We start from the raw sequence: 16,418 nt of genomic DNA, 5'->3' as shown, positions 1-16,418 counted from the left end.
GAGCATAACTCTGTTCTCCTCTAGGTGAACCAGCAGGAACGCCCCCATTTCCACGCACGCCACTACTCCGTCACCCCGCTGGGGACGCGCTCAGGACTCATCCAATGGGTGGACGGCGCCACGCCGCTCTTCGGCCTCTACAAGCGCTGGCAGCAGAGAGAGGCCGTGCTGCAGGCTCAGAAGGTAATGGTTGTGGGGGTGGTGGTTGCGTGTGTGTGTGATCTATTGTAGGAACTTGCTCTGTGAATGTGTAGAGCTCAATTACATTCAACATTGAAACTATGGCAATGCCAGGCACTTTGTTGGGCCGTGGGCCTTGAGCTCTGTCTCTACTCATCTCTCATCACTTTCTGTCTCTCGCTCCTCCCCCAGGCCCAGGATTCGTTCCAGCAGCAGCCCCAGCCCCTCCCTCTGGTTCCACGGCCCAGTGAGCTCTACTACAGCAAGATAGGCCCCGCCCTGAAGGGGGTGGGGCTCAGCCTGGATGTTTCGCGGCGCGATTGGCCGCTCAGCGTGATGAGGGATGTGCTTAAGGAGCTGATGGCGTCCACGCCCCCGAACCTACTGGCCAAAGAGCTGTGGTGCTCCTGTACCACGTCTAGCGAGTGGTGGAGGGTCACACAGGTGAGCTGGGGTCAAAGGTCAAACAGGGTTTACTGTCAGTCAGTCAAGGGTTAAAGGTCACACAGGTTGCGTGGCTGCTTCTTCCTCGTATCCTTTCCTTCATCTGCACTGATGTGAAAACATGGCGTAACTAAGACTGGATGTAGGATCCACTCATAGAGTTGGATAAAGACTGGATGTAGGATCCACTCATAGAGTTGGATAAAGACTGGATGTAGGATCCACTCATAGAGTTGGATAAAGACTAGATGTAGGATCCACTCATAGAGTTGGATAAAGACTGGATACAGGATCCACTCATAGAGTTGGATAAAGACTGGATGTAGGATCCACTCATAGAGTTGGATAAAGACTGGATACAGTATCCACTCATAGAGTTGGATAAAGACTGGATGTAGGATCCACTCATAGAGTTGGATAAAGACTGGATGCAGGATCATAGAGTTGGATAAAGACTGGATGTAGGATCATAGAGTTGGATAAAGACTGGATGTAGGATCCACTCATAGAGTTGGATAAAGACTGGATGTAGGATCCACTCATAGAGTTGGATAAAGACTGGATGTAGGATCCACTCATAGAGTTGGATAAAGACTGGATGTAGGATCCACTCATAGAGTTGGATAAAGACTGGATGTAGGATCCACTCATAGAGTTGGATAAAGACTGGATGTAGGATCCACTCATAGAGTTGGATAAAGACTGGATGTAGGATCCACTCATAGAGTTGGATAAAGACTGGATACAGTATCCACTCATAGAGTTGGATAAAGACTGGATGTAGGATCCACTCATAGAGTTGGATAAAGACTGGATGCAGGATCATAGAGTTGGATAAAGACTGGATGTAGGATCATAGAGTTGGATAAAGACTGGATGTAGGATCCACTCATAGAGTTGGATAAAGACTGGATGTAGGATCCACTCATAGAGTTGGATAAAGACTGGATGTAGGATCCACTCATAGAGTTGGATAAAGACTGGATGTAGGATCCACTCATAGAGTTGGATAAAGACTGGATGTAGGATCCACTCATAGAGTTGGATAAAGACTGGATGTAGGATCCACTCATAGAGTTGGATAAAGACTGGATGTAGGATCCACTCATAGAGTTGGATAAAGACTGGATGTAGGATCCACTCATAGAGTTGGATAAAGACTGGATGTAGGATCCACTCATAGAGTTGGATAAAGACTGGATGTAGGATCCACTCATAGAGTTGGATAAAGACTGGATGTAGGATCCACTCATAGAGTTGGATAAAGACTGGATACAGGATCCACTCATAGAGTTGGATAAAGACTAAGGATGTAGGATCCACTCATAGAGTTGGATAAAGACTAAGGATGTAGGATCCACTCATAGAGTTGGATAAAGACTGGATGTAGGATCCACTCATAGAGTTGGATAAAGACTGGATGTAGGATCATAGAGTTGGATAAAGACTGGATGTAGGATCCACTCATAGAGTTGGATAAAGACTGGATGTAGGATCCACTCATAGAGTTGGATAAAGACTGGATGTAGGATCCACTCATAGAGTTGGATAAAGACTGGATACAGTATCCACTCATAGAGTTGGATAAAGACTGGATGTAGGATCCACTCATAGAGTTGGATAAAGACTGGATGCAGGATCATAGAGTTGGATAAAGACTGGATGTAGGATCCACTCATAGAGTTGGATAAAGACTGGATGCAGGATCCACTCATAGAGTTGGATAAAGACTGGATGCAGGATCCACTCATAGAGTTGGATAAAGACTAAGGATGTAGGATCCACTCATAGAGTTGGATAAAGACTGGATGTAGGATCCACTCATAGAGTTGGATAAAGACTGGATGTAGGATCATAGAGTTGGATAAAGACTGGATGTAGGATCCACTCATAGAGTTGGATAAAGACTGGATGTAGGATCATAGAGTTGGATAAAGACTGGATGTAGGATCCACTCATAGAGTTGGATAAAGACTGGATGTAGGATCCACTCATAGAGTTGGATAAAGACTGGATGTAGGATCATAGAGTTGGATAAAGACTGGATACAGGATCCACTCATAGAGTTGGATAAAGACTGGATGTAGGATCATAGAGTTGGATAAAGACTGGATGTAGGATCCACTCATAGAGTTGGATAAAGACTGGATGCAGGATCCACTCATAGAGTTGGATAAAGACTGGATGCAGGATCCACTCATAGAGTTGGATAAAGACTGGATGTAGGATCCACTCATAGAGTTGGATAAAGACTGGATGCAGGATCCACTCATAGTGTTGGATAAAGACTGGATGTAGGATCCACTCATAGAGTTGGATAAAGACTGGATGCAGGATCCACTCATAGTTGGATAAAGACTGGATGCAGGATCCACTCATAGAGTTGGATAAAGACTGGATGTAGGATCCACTCATAGAGTTGGATAAAGACTGGATGCAGGATCCACTCATAGAGTTGGATAAAGACTGGATGTAGGATCCACTCATAGAGTTGGATAAAGACTGGATGTAGGATCCACTCATAGAGTTGGATAAAGACTGGATGTAGGATCCACTCATAGAGTTGGATAAAGACTGGATGTAGGATCCACTCATAGAGTTGGATAAAGACTGGATGTAGGATCCACTCATAGAGTTGGATAAAGACTGGATGTAGGATCCACTCATAGAGTTGGATAAAGACTGGATGCAGGATCCACTCATAGAGTTGGATAAAGACTGGATGCAGGATCCACTCATAGAGTTGGATAAAGACTGGATGCAGGATCCACTCATAGAGTTGGATAAAGACTGGATGTAGGATCCACTCATAGAGTTGGATAAAGACTGGATGTAGGATCCACTCATAGAGTTGGATAAAGACTGGATGTAGGATCCACTCATAGAGTTGGATAAAGACTGGATGTAGGATCCACTCATAGAGTTGGATAAAGACTGGATGTAGGATCCACTCATAGAGTTGGATAAAGACTGGATGTAGGATCCACTCATAGAGTTGGATAAAGACTGGATGTAGGATCCACTCATAGAGTTGGATAAAGACTGGATGTAGGATCCACTCATAGAGTTGGATAAAGACTGGATGTAGGATCCACTCATAGAGTTGGATAAAGACTGGATGTAGGATCCACTCATAGAGTTGGATAAAGACTGGATGTAGGATCATAGAGTTGGATAAAGACTGGATGTAGGATCATAGAGTTGGATAAAGACTGGATGTAGGATCCACTCATAGAGTTGGATAAAGACTGGATACAGGATCCACTCATAGAGTTGGATAAAGACTGGATGTAGGATCATAGAGTTGGATAAAGACTGGATGTAGGATCCACTCATAGAGTTGGATAAAGACTGGATGTAGGATCCACTCATAGAGTTGGATAAAGACTGGATGCAGGATCCACTCATAGAGTTGGATAAAGACTGGATGTAGGATCATAGAGTTGGATAAAGACTGGATGTAGGATCCACTCATAGAGTTGGATAAAGACTGAATGTAGGATCCACTCATAGAGTTGGATAAAGACTGGATGTAGGATCCACTCATAGAGTTGGATAAAGACTGGATGTAGGATCCACTCATAGAGTTGGATAAAGACTGGATGTAGGATCCACTCATAGAGTTGGATAAAGACTGGATGTAGGATCCACTCATAGAGTTGGATAAAGACTGGATGTAGGATCATAGAGTTGGATAAAGACTGGATGTAGGATCATAGAGTTGGATAAAGACTGGATGTAGGATCATAGAGTTGGATAAAGACTGGATGTAGGATCCACTCATAGAGTTGGATAAAGACTGGATGTAGGATCCACTCATAGAGTTGGATAAAGACTGGATGTAGGATCCACTCATAGAGTTGGATAAAGACTGGATACAGTATCCACTCATAGAGTTGGATAAAGACTGGATACAGGATCCACTCATAGAGTTGGATAAAGACTGGATGCAGGATCATAGAGTTGGATAAAGACTGGATGTAGGATCATAGAGTTGGATAAAGACTGGATGTAGGATCCACTCATAGAGTTGGATAAAGACTGGATGTAGGATCCACTCATAGAGTTGGATAAAGACTGGATGTAGGATCCACTCATAGAGTTGGATAAAGACTGGATGTAGGATCCACTCATAGAGTTGGATAAAGACTGGATGTAGGATCCACTCATAGAGTTGGATAAAGACTGGATGTAGGATCCACTCATAGAGTTGGATAAAGACTGGATGTAGGATCATAGAGTTGGATAAAGACTGGATGTAGGATCATAGAGTTGGATAAAGACTGGATGTAGGATCATAGAGTTGGATAAAGACTGGATGTAGGATCCACTCATAGAGTTGGATAAAGACTGGATGTAGGATCCACTCATAGAGTTGGATAAAGACTGGATGTAGGATCCACTCATAGAGTTGGATAAAGACTGGATGTAGGATCCACTCATAGAGTTGGATAAAGACTGGATACAGTATCCACTCATAGAGTTGGATAAAGACTGGATACAGGATCCACTCATAGAGTTTGATAAAGACTGGATGCAGGATCATAGAGTTGGATAAAGACTGGATGTAGGATCATAGAGTTGGATAAAGACTGGATGTAGGATCCACTCATAGAGTTGGATAAAGACTGGATGTAGGATCCACTCATAGAGTTGGATAAAGACTGGATGTAGGATCCACTCATAGAGTTGGATAAAGACTGGATGTAGGATCCACTCATAGAGTTGGATAAAGACTGGATGTAGGATCCACTCATAGAGTTGGATAAAGACTGGATGTAGGATCCACTCATAGAGTTGGATAAAGACTGGATGTAGGATCCACTCATAGAGTTGGATAAAGACTGGATGTAGGATCCACTCATAGAGTTGGATAAAGACTGGATGTAGGATCCACTCATAGAGTTGGATAAAGACTGGATGTAGGATCCACTCATAGAGTTGGATAAAGACTGGATGCAGGATCCACTCATAGAGTTGGATAAAGACTGGATGTAGGATCATAGAGTTGGATAAAGACTGGATGCAGGATCCACTCATAGAGTTGGATAAAGACTGGATGTAGGATCATAGAGTTGGATAAAGACTGGATGTAGGATCCACTCATAGAGTTGGATAAAGACTGAATGTAGGATCCACTCATAGAGTTGGATAAAGACTGGATGTAGGATCCACTCAGAGTTGGATAAAGACTGGATGTAGGATCCACTCATAGAGTTGGATAAAGACTGGATGTAGGATCCACTCAGAGTTGGATAAAGACTGGATGTAGGATCCACTCATAGAGTTGGATAAAGACTGGATGTAGGATCCACTCATAGAGTTGGATAAAGACTGGATGTAGGATCCACTCATAGAGTTGGATAAAGACTGGATGTAGGATCCACTCATAGAGTTGGATAAAGACTGGATGTAGGATCCACTCATAGAGTTGGATAAAGACTGGATGTAGGATCCACTCATAGAGTTGGATAAAGACTGGATACAGGATCCACTCATAGAGTTTGATAAAGACTGGATGCAGGATCATAGAGTTGGATAAAGACTGGATGTAGGATCATAGAGTTGGATAAAGACTGGATGTAGGATCCACTCATAGAGTTGGATAAAGACTGGATGTAGGATCCACTCATAGAGTTGGATAAAGACTGGATGTAGGATCCACTCATAGAGTTGGATAAAGACTGGATGTAGGATCCACTCATAGAGTTGGATAAAGACTGGATGTAGGATCCACTCATAGAGTTGGATAAAGACTGGATGTAGGATCCACTCATAGAGTTGGATAAAGACTGGATGTAGGATCCACTCATAGAGTTGGATAAAGACTGGATGTAGGATCCACTCATAGAGTTGGATAAAGACTGGATGTAGGATCCACTCATAGAGTTGGATAAAGACTGGATGTAGGATCCACTCATAGAGTTGGATAAAGACTGGATGTAGGATCCACTCATAGAGTTGGATAAAGACTGGATGTAGGATCCACTCATAGAGTTGGATAAAGACTGGATGCAGGATCCACTCATAGAGTTGGATAAAGACTGGATGCAGGATCCACTCATAGAGTTGGATAAAGACTGGATGCAGGATCCACTCATAGAGTTGGATAAAGACTGGATGCAGGATCCACTCATAGAGTTGGATAAAGACTGGATGTAGGATCCACTCATAGAGTTGGATAAAGACTGGATGTAGGATCCACTCATAGAGTTGGATAAAGACTGGATGTAGGATCCACTCATAGAGTTGGATAAAGACTGGATGTAGGATCCACTCCTAGAGTTGGATAAAGACTGGATGCAGGATCCACTCATAGAGTTGGATAAAGACTGGATACAGGATCCACTCATAGAGTTGGATAAAGGACTCATCTTTGTTAGATCTGTTAATCTCCATACTAAAAGGTCCTCTATCTTACTCTATGGGTCCACCTCTATCTTCCTCTATGGGTCCACCTCTATCGGGCCTCCTCTAGGGCACTGCAGCGCTAGCTGTGCCACCAGAGACTCTGGTTTCATGTCCAGGCTCTGTCGACAGCCGGCCGCGACCGGGAGGTCCATGGGGCGACGCACAATTGGCCCAGCATCGTCCGGGTTAGGGAGGGTTTGGCCGGTAGGGATATCCTTGTCTCATCGCGCACCTGTGGCGGGCCGGGCTGGGTGCACGCTGACCAGGTCGCCAGGTGCACGGTGTTTCCTCTGACACATTGTTGCGGCTGGCTTCCGGGTTGGATGCGCTCTGGTAAGAAGCAGTGCGGTTTGGTTGGGTTGTGTTTCGGAGGACGCATGGCTTACAACCTTCGTCTCTCCCGAGCCTCTATGAGAGTTGTAGCGATGAGACAAGATAGTAATTACTAACAACAATTGGATACCACGAATTTGGGGGGTAAATTTTTTTAAATAAAAGGTCCTCTATCTTCCTCTATGGATCCACCTGGCTAGGGCTCTCTGACTCGTGCAGATGAAGGAAAGGAAGCCATTTTGGACTAATGCTTGGGAAGGGGAGACTTCAACGAATGTCAAATTAAACCTTACTGGTGGCTAATTAATGGGAAATGAACGCTCCCCTTCTTCCTCCTCCTCTTCCTCCTGCCACAGTCCTACGCCAGGTCCACTGCTGTGATGTCTATGGTGGGCTACATCATCGGCCTCGGCGACCGTCACCTTGACAACGTGCTGATTGACATGACGACGGGAGAGGTGGTGCACATCGACTACAACGTCTGCTTCGAGAAAGGTAAATAAATAGTTCTATTTTTTGAACGAGCAGCGACCCTCCAGGTTTAGACAGGTTGATCTGTGGATTTCACTGCTGTTTGTCCTGCTGATGTGTGATGTTTCTGTGTGGATTTCACTGCTGTTTGTCCTGCTGATGTGTGATGTTTCTCTGTGTGTGTGTGTGTGATGTTTCTCTCTCTGTGTGTGTGTGTGTTGTGTGTGTGTGTGTGTGTGTATGTGTGTGTGTGTGTGTGTGTGTGTGTGTGTGTGTGTGTGTGTGATGATTCTGTGTGTGTGTGTGTGTGATGATTCTGTGTGTGTGTGTGTGTGATGATTCTGTGTGTGATGATTCTCTCTCTCTCTGTGTGTGTGTGTGTGATGATTCTCTCTCTCTCTGTGTGTGTGTGTGATGATTCTCTCTCTCTCTGTGTGTGTGTGTGATGATTCTCTCTCTCTCTGTGTGTGTGTGTGTGATGATTCTCTCTCTCTCTGTGTGTGTGTGTGTGATGATTCTCTCTCTCTGTGTGTGATGATTCTGTGTGTGATGATTCTCTCTCTCTGTGTGTGTGTGATGATTCTCTCTCTCTGTGTGTGATGATTCTGTGTGTGATGATTCTCTCTCTGTGTGTGTGTGTGTGATGATTCTCTCTCTCTGTGTGTGTGTGATGATTCTCTCTCTGTGTGTGTGTGTGTGATGATTCTCTCTCTGTGTGCGTGTGATGATTCTCTCTCTGTGTGTGTGTGATTCTCTCTCTGTGTGTGTGTGATGATTCTCTCTGTGTGTGTGTGTGTGTGATGATTCTCTCTCTGTATGTGTGTGATGATTCTCTCTCTGTGTGTGTGTGTGATGATTCTCTCTCTGTGTGTGTGTGATGATTCTCTCTCTCTCTGTGTGTGTGTGTGATGATTCTCTCTCTCTCTGTGTGTGTGTGATGATTCTCTCTCTCTCTGTGTGTGTGTGTGATGATTCTCTCTCTCTGTGTGCGTGTGTGATGATTCTCTCTCTCTCTGTGTGCGTGTGTGATGATTCTCTCTCTCTGTGTGCGTGTGTGATGATTCTCTCTCTCTCTGTGTGCGTGTGTGATGATTCTCTCTCTCTGTGTGCGTGTGTGATGATTCTCTCTCTGGGTGCGTGTGTGATGATTCTCTCTCTCTGTGTGCGTGTGTGATGATTCTCTCTCTCTCTGTGTGCGTGTGTGATGATTCTCTCTCTCTCTGTGTGCGTGTGTGATGATTCTCTCTCTCTCTGTGTGCGTGTGTGATGATTCTCTCTCTGTGTGTGATGATTCTCTCTCTGTGTGTGATGATTCTCTCTCTGTGTGTGATGATTCTCTCTCTGTGTGTGATGATTCTCTCTCTGTGTGTGATGATTCTCTCTCTGTGTGTGATGATTCTCTCTCTGTGTGTGTGATGATTCTCTCTCTGTGTGTGTGATGATTCTCTCTCTGTGTGTGTGATGATTCTCTCTCTGTGTGTGTGATGATTCTCTCTCTGTGTGTGTGATGATTCTCTCTCTGTGTGTGTGATGATTCTCTCTCTGTGTGTGTGATGATTCTCTGTCTGTGTGTGTGATGATTCTCTCTCTGTGTGTGTGATGATTCTCTCTCTGTGTGTGTGTGTGATGATTCTCTCTCTGTGTGTGTGTGATGATTCTCTCTCTCTCTGTGTGTGTGTGTGATGATTCTCTCTCTCTCTGTGTGTGTGTGTGATGATTCTCTCTCTCTCTGTGTGTGTGTGTGATGATTCTCTGTGTCTGTGTGTGATCTCCAGGGAAGAGCCTGCGTGTACCAGAGAAAGTGCCGTTCCGTATGACCCACAACATCGAGACGGCCCTGGGAGTCACTGGGGTGGAGGGCATCTTCAGACTGTCCTGTGAACAGGTACTAGCTAGTGGAACAGTCTCCTGTCAACAGGTACTAACTAGTGGAACAGTCTCCTGTCAACAGGTACTAGCTAGTGGAACAGTCTCCTGTCAACAGGTACTAACTAGTGGAACAGTCTCCTGTCAACAGGTACTAGCTAGTGGAACAGTCTCCTGTCAACAGGTACTAACTAGTGGAACAGTCTCCTGTCAACAGGTACTAACTAGTGGAACAGTCTCCTGTCAACAGGTACTAACTAGTGGAACAGTCTCCTGTCAACAGGTACTAACTAGTGGAACAGTCTCCTGTCAACAGGTACTAGCTAGTGGAACAGTCTCCTGTGAACAGGTACTAGCTAGTGGAACAGTCTCCTGTGAACAGGTACTAGCTAGTGGAACAGTCTCCTGTGAACAGGTACTAGCTAGTGGAACAGTCTCCTGTGAACAGGTACTAGCTAGTGGAACAGGTACTAGCTAGTGGAACAGTCTCCTGTCAACAGGTACTAGCTAGTGGAACAGTCTCCTGTCAACAGGTACTAGCTAGTGGAACAGTCTCCTGTCAACAGGTACTAGCTAGTGGAACAGGTACTAGCTAGTGGAACAGGTACTAGCTAGTGGAACAGGTACTAACTAGTGGAACAGGTACTAACTAGTGGAACAGTCTCCTGTCAACAGGTACTAGCTAGTGGAACAGGTACTAGCTAGTGGAACAGTCTCCTGTCAACAGGTACTAGCTAGTGGAACAGTCTCCTGTCAACCGGTACTAGCTAGTGGAACAGTCTCCTGTGAACAGGTACTAGCTAGTGGAACAGTCTCCTGTGAACAGGTACTAGCTAGTGGAACAGTCTCCTGTGAACAGGTACTAGCTAGTGGAACAGTCTCCTGTGAACAGGTACTAGCTAGTGGAACAGTCTCCTGTCAACAGGTACTAGCTAGGTGGAACAGTCCTGTCAACAGGTACTAGCTAGTGGAACAGGTACTAGCTAGTGGAACAGTCTCCTGTGAACAGGTACTAGCTAGTGGAACAGGTACTAGCTAGTGGAACAGTCTCCTGTGAACAGGTACTAGCTAGTGGAACAGGTACTAGCTAGTGGAACAGGTACTAGCTAGTGGAACAGTCTCCTGTCAACAGGTACTAGCTAGTGGAACAGTCTCCTGTCAACAGGTACTAGCTAGTGGAACAGGTACTAGCTAGTGGAACAGTCTCCTGTCAACAGGTACTAGCTAGTGGAACAGTCTCCTGTCAACCGGTACTAGCTAGTGGAACAGTCTCCTGTGAACAGGTACTAGCTAGTGGAACAGTCTCCTGTGAACAGGTACTAGCTAGTGGAACAGTCTCCTGTGAACAGGTACTAGCTAGTGGAACAGTCTCCTGTGAACAGGTACTAGCTAGTGGAACAGTCTCCTGTCAACAGGTACTAGCTAGGTGGAACAGTCCTGTCAACAGGTACTAGCTAGTGGAACAGGTACTAGCTAGTGGAACAGTCTCCTGTGAACAGGTACTAGCTAGTGGAACAGGTACTAGCTAGTGGAACAGTCTCCTGTGAACAGGTACTAGCTAGTGGAACAGGTACTAGCTAGTGGAACAGGTACTAGCTAGTGGAACAGTCTCCTGTCAACAGGTACTAGCTAGTGGAACAGTCTCCTGTCAACAGGTACTAGCTAGTGGAACAGTCTCCTGTCAACAGGTACTAACTAGTGGAACAGGTACTAGCTAGTGGAACAGTCTCCTGTGAACAGGTACTAGCTAGTGGAACAGGTACTAGCTAGTGGAACAGGTACTAGCTAGTGGAACAGTCTCCTGTCAACAGGTACTAGCTAGTGGAACAGTCTCCTGTCAACAGGTACTAGCTAGTGGAACAGTCTCCTGTGAACAGGTACTAGCTAGTGGAACAGTCTCCTGTCAACAGGTACTAACTAGTGGAACAGTCTCCTGTGAACAGGTACTAGCTAGTGGAACAGTCTCCTGTGAACAGGTACTAGCTAGTGGAACAGTCTCCTGTCAACAGGTACTAGCTAGGTGGAACAGTCTCCTGTCAACAGGTACTAGCTAGTGGAACAGTCTCCTGTCAAAAGGTACTAACTAGTGGAACAGGTACTAGCTAGTGGAACAGGTACTAGCTAGTGGAACAGTCTCCTGTCAACAGGTACTAACTAGTGGAACAGGTACTAGCTAGTGGAACAGTCTCCTGTCAACAGGTACTAGCTAGTGGAACAGTCTCCTGTCAACAGGTACTAGCTAGTGGAACAGGTACTAGCTAGTGGAACAGTCTCCTGTCAACAGGTACTAGCTAGTGGAACAGGTACTAGCTAGTGGAACAGGTACTAGCTAGTGGAACAGGTACTAGCTAGTGGAACAGTCTCCTGTCAACAGGTACTAGCTAGTGGAACAGTCTCCTGTCAACAGGTACTAGCTAGTGGAACAGTCTCCTGTCAACAGGTACTAGCTAGTGGAACAGGTACTAGCTAGTGGAACAGGTACTAGCTAGTGGAACAGGTACTAGCTAGTGGAACAGGTACTAGCTAGTGGAACAGGTACTAGCTAGTGGAACAGGTACTAGCTAGTGGAACAGTCTCCTGTCAACAGGTACTAGCTAGTGGAACAGTCTCCTGTGAACAGGTACTAGCTAGTGGAACAGTCTCCTGTGAACAGGTACTAGCTAGTGGAACAGTCTCCTGTGAACAGGTACTAGCTAGTGGAACAGTCTCCTGTCAACAGGTACTAGCTAGGTGGAACAGTCTCCTGTCAACAGGTACTAGCTAGTGGAACAGTCTCCTGTCAACAGGTACTAACTAGTGGAACAGGTACTAGCTAGTGGAACAGTCTCCTGTGAACAGGTACTAGCTAGTGGAACAGTCTCCTGTCAACAGGTACTAGCTAGTGGAACAGTCTCCTGTCAACAGGTACTAGCTAGTGGAACAGTCTCCTGTCAACAGGTACTAGCTAGTGGAACAGTCTCCTGTCAACAGGTACTAGCTAGTGGAACAGTCTCCTGTCAACAGGTACTAGCTAGTGGAACAGTCTCCTGTCAACAGGTACTAGCTAGTGGAACAGTCTCCTGTCAACAGGTACTAGCTAGGTGGAACAGTCTCCTGTCAACAGGTACTAGCTAGTGGAACAGTCTCCTGTCAACAGGTACTAACTAGTGGAACAGGTACTAGCTAGTGGAACAGTCTCCTGTGAACAGGTACTAGCTAGTGGAACAGGTACTAGCTAGTGGAACAGTCTCCTGTCAACAGGTACTAGCTAGTGGAACAGTCTCCTGTCAACAGGTACTAGCTAGTGGAACAGTCTCCTGTCAACAGGTACTAGCTAGTGGAACAGTCTCCTGTCAACAGGTACTAGCTAGTGGAACAGTCTCCTGTCAACAGGTACTAGCTAGTGGAACAGTCTCCTGTCAACAGGTACTAGCTAGTGGAACAGTCTCCTGTCAACAGGTACTAGCTAGTGGAACAGTCTCCTGTCAACAGGTACTAGCTAGTGGAACAGTCTCCTGTCAACAGGTACTAGCTAGTGGAACAGTCTCCTGTCAACAGGTACTAGCTAGTGGAACAGTCTCCTGTCAACAGGTACTAGCTAGTGGAACAGTCTCCTGTCAACAGGTACTAGCTAGTGTGGAACAGTCTCCTGTCAACAGGTACTAGCTAGTGGAACAGTCTCCTGTCAACAGGTACTAGCTAGTGGAACAGTCTCCTGTCAACAGGTACTAGCTAGTGGAACAGTCTCCTGTCAACAGGTACTAGCTAGTGGAACAGTCTCCTGTCAACAGGTACTAGCTAGTGGAACAGTCTCCTGTCAACAGGTACTAACTAGTGGAACAGTCTCCTGTCAACAGGTACTAGCTAGTGGAACAGTCTCCTGTCAACAGGTACTAGCTAGTGGAACAGTCTCCTGTCAACAGGTACTAGCTAGTGGAACAGTCTCCTGTCAACAGGTACTAGCTAGTGGAACAGTCTCCTGTCAACAGGTACTAGCTAGTGGAACAGTCTCCTGTCAACAGGTACTAGCTAGTGGAACAGTCTCCTGTCAACAGGTACTAGCTAGTGGAACAGTCTCCTGTCAACAGGTACTAGCTAGTGGAACAGTCTCCTGTCAACAGGTACTAGCTAGTGGAACAGTCTCCTGTCAACAGGTACTAGCTAGTGGAACAGTCTCCTGTCAACAGGTACTAGCTAGTGGAACAGTCTCCTGTCAACAGGTACTAGCTAGTGGAACAGTCTCCTGTCAACAGGTACTAGCTAGTGGAACAGTCTCCTGTCAACAGGTACTAGCTAGTGGAACAGTCTCCTGTAGCTAAACAGTCTCCTGTCAACAGGTACTAGCTAGTGGAACAGGTACTAGCTAGTGGAACAGGTACTAGCTAGTGGAACAGGTACTAGCTAGTGGAACAGTCTCCTGTCAACAGGTACTAGCTAGTGGAACAGGTACTAGCTAGTGGAACAGGTACTAGCTAGTGGAACAGTCTCCTGTCAACAGGTACTAGCTAGTGGAACAGTCTCCTGTCAACAGGTACTAGCTAGTGGAACAGGTACTAGCTAGTGGAACAGTCTCCTGTCAACAGGTACTAGCTAGTGGAACAGTCTCCTGTCAACAGGTACTAGCTAGTGGAACAGTCTCCTGTGAACAGGTACTAACTAGTGGAACAGTCTCCTGTGAACAGGTACTAGCTAGTGGAACAGTCTCCTGTGAACAGGTACTAGCTAGTGGAACAGTCTCCTGTGAACAGGTACTAGCTAGGTGGAACAGTCTCCTGTCAACAGGTACTAGCTAGGTGGAACAGTCTCCTGTCAACAGGTACTAGCTAGTGGAACAGTCTCCTGTCAACAGGTACTAGCTAGGTGGAACAGTCTCCTGTCAACAGGTACTAGCTAGTGGAACAGGTACTAGCTAGTGGAACAGTCTCCTGTCAACAGGTACTAGCTAGTGGAACAGTCTCCTGTCAACAGGTACTAGCTAGTGGAACAGGTACTAGCTAGTGGAACAGGTACTAGCTAGTGGAACAGTCTCCTGTCAACAGGTACTAGCTAGTGGAACAGGTACTAGCTAGTGGAACAGGTACTAGCTAGTGGAACAGTCTCCTGTCAACAGGTACTAGCTAGTGGAACAGTCTCCTGTCAACAGGTACTAGCTAGTGGAACAGTCTCCTGTCAACAGGTACTAACTAGTGGAACAGTCTCCTGTGAACAGGTACTAGCTAGTGGAACAGTCTCCTGTGAACAGGTACTAGCTAGTGGAACAGTCTCCTGTGAACAGGTACTAGCTAGTGGAACAGTCTCCTGTGAACAGGTACTAGCTAGGTGGAACAGTCTCCTGTCAACAGGTACTAGCTAGTGGAACAGTCTCCTGTCAACAGGTACTAGCTAGGTGGAACAGTCTCCTGTCAACAGGTACTAGCTAGTGGAACAGGTACTAGCTAGTGGAACAGTCTCCTGTCAACAGGTACTAGCTAGTGGAACAGTCTCCTGTCAACAGGTACTAGCTAGTGGAACAGTCTCCTGTCAACAGGTACTAGCTAGTGGAACAGTCTCCTGTGAACAGGTACTAGCTAGTGGAACAGGTACTAGCTAGTGGAACAGGTACTAGCTAGTGGAACAGGTACTAGCTAGTGGAACAGGTACTAGCTAGTGGAACATTTCGGAGACCCTTCTGCTGTGGTGCCTTGGGTGACGTGAAGCTCATTTAAACTTCCTGGCTTTGTCTGCTGTTGATCACCTCAAACTTCACTTACAACTTCGTCTTGTTTACTTCCAAACATTTCTAAAACGTTTTTGACACATTTAAAGACATTCCTGAAACGTTTTTTACATTTATTTTAAGTTTCTGAAACATGCAAACCATAATTCTAATCATCTCTTTTCTGATTGGTCAGGTGGTCCAGATGATGCTAACCTCTCCTCTTTGATTGGTCAGGTGGTCCAGATGATGCGAACCTCTCCTCTTTGATTGGTCAGGTGGTCCAGATGATGCTAACCTCTCCTCTTTGATTGGTCAGGTGATTCAGATGATGCGTCGTGGGCGGGAGACGCTGCTGACCCTGCTGGAGGCGTTTGTGTACGACCCTCTGGTGGACTGGACGGCCGGGGGGGAGGTGGGCTTCGCCGGGGCCGTGTACGGAGGGGGGGGGCAGCAGGCGGAGAACAAGCAGAGCAAGAGGGAGATGGAGAGAGACATCACACGCTCCCTCTTCTCCTCCCGCGTGGCTGAGATCAAGGTGAGCAGGGGAGACGGAGGCACATCCAGCTCTCTCTCGGTCTGAAATGGCTCTCTGTTCCTTGTAGAGGTCGTCCTGTATGTTGTGGATGGAGCATCACATCACCTGTCGTTCCCCAGATGTTCTGAAATGACCAGGCCACTGACATCTCCCCCCCCCCCCCTTTCTCCCTCCTTCACTACCTCACCCCCTCCCTTTCTATCTCCTTCACTACCTCACCCCCTCCTTTTCTCCCTCCTTCACTACCTCCCTCCTTCACTACCTCCTTCACTACCTCCCTCCTTCACTACCTCCCTCCTTCACTACCTCCCTCCTTCACTACCTCCCTCCTTCACTACCTCCCTCCTTCACTACCTCCCTCCTTCACTACCTCTCTCCTTCACTACCTCTCTCCTTCACTACCTCCCTCCTTCACTACCTCCCTCCTTCACTACCTCTCTCCTTCACTACCTCCCTCCTTCACTACCTCCCTCCTTCACTACCTCCCTCCTTCACTACCTT

General features: G+C 46.3%; 1 protein-coding gene across 1 annotated transcript in view; it reads left to right on the top strand.

The window, feature by feature from the left end:
* LOC124026390 (serine/threonine-protein kinase SMG1-like) overlaps nucleotides 1-16,418 on the top strand; it is a gene marked incomplete at both ends in the record, with an annotated part of 61,144 nt that overhangs the window by 12,079 nt on the left and 32,647 nt on the right. The window contains 5 exon segments of the mRNA XM_046339414.1: nucleotides 25-183; nucleotides 373-624; nucleotides 7,725-7,863; nucleotides 9,615-9,724; nucleotides 15,699-15,917. Coding sequence (XP_046195370.1) covers nucleotides 25-183; nucleotides 373-624; nucleotides 7,725-7,863; nucleotides 9,615-9,724; nucleotides 15,699-15,917 — 879 coding nt within the window.

Source organism: Oncorhynchus gorbuscha, unplaced genomic scaffold (assembly GCF_021184085.1).
Source record: "Oncorhynchus gorbuscha isolate QuinsamMale2020 ecotype Even-year unplaced genomic scaffold, OgorEven_v1.0 Un_scaffold_2722, whole genome shotgun sequence".
Classification (NCBI taxonomy): Eukaryota; Metazoa; Chordata; class Actinopteri; order Salmoniformes; family Salmonidae; genus Oncorhynchus; species Oncorhynchus gorbuscha.
This window is presented reverse-complemented; position numbering and strand designations above follow the sequence as displayed.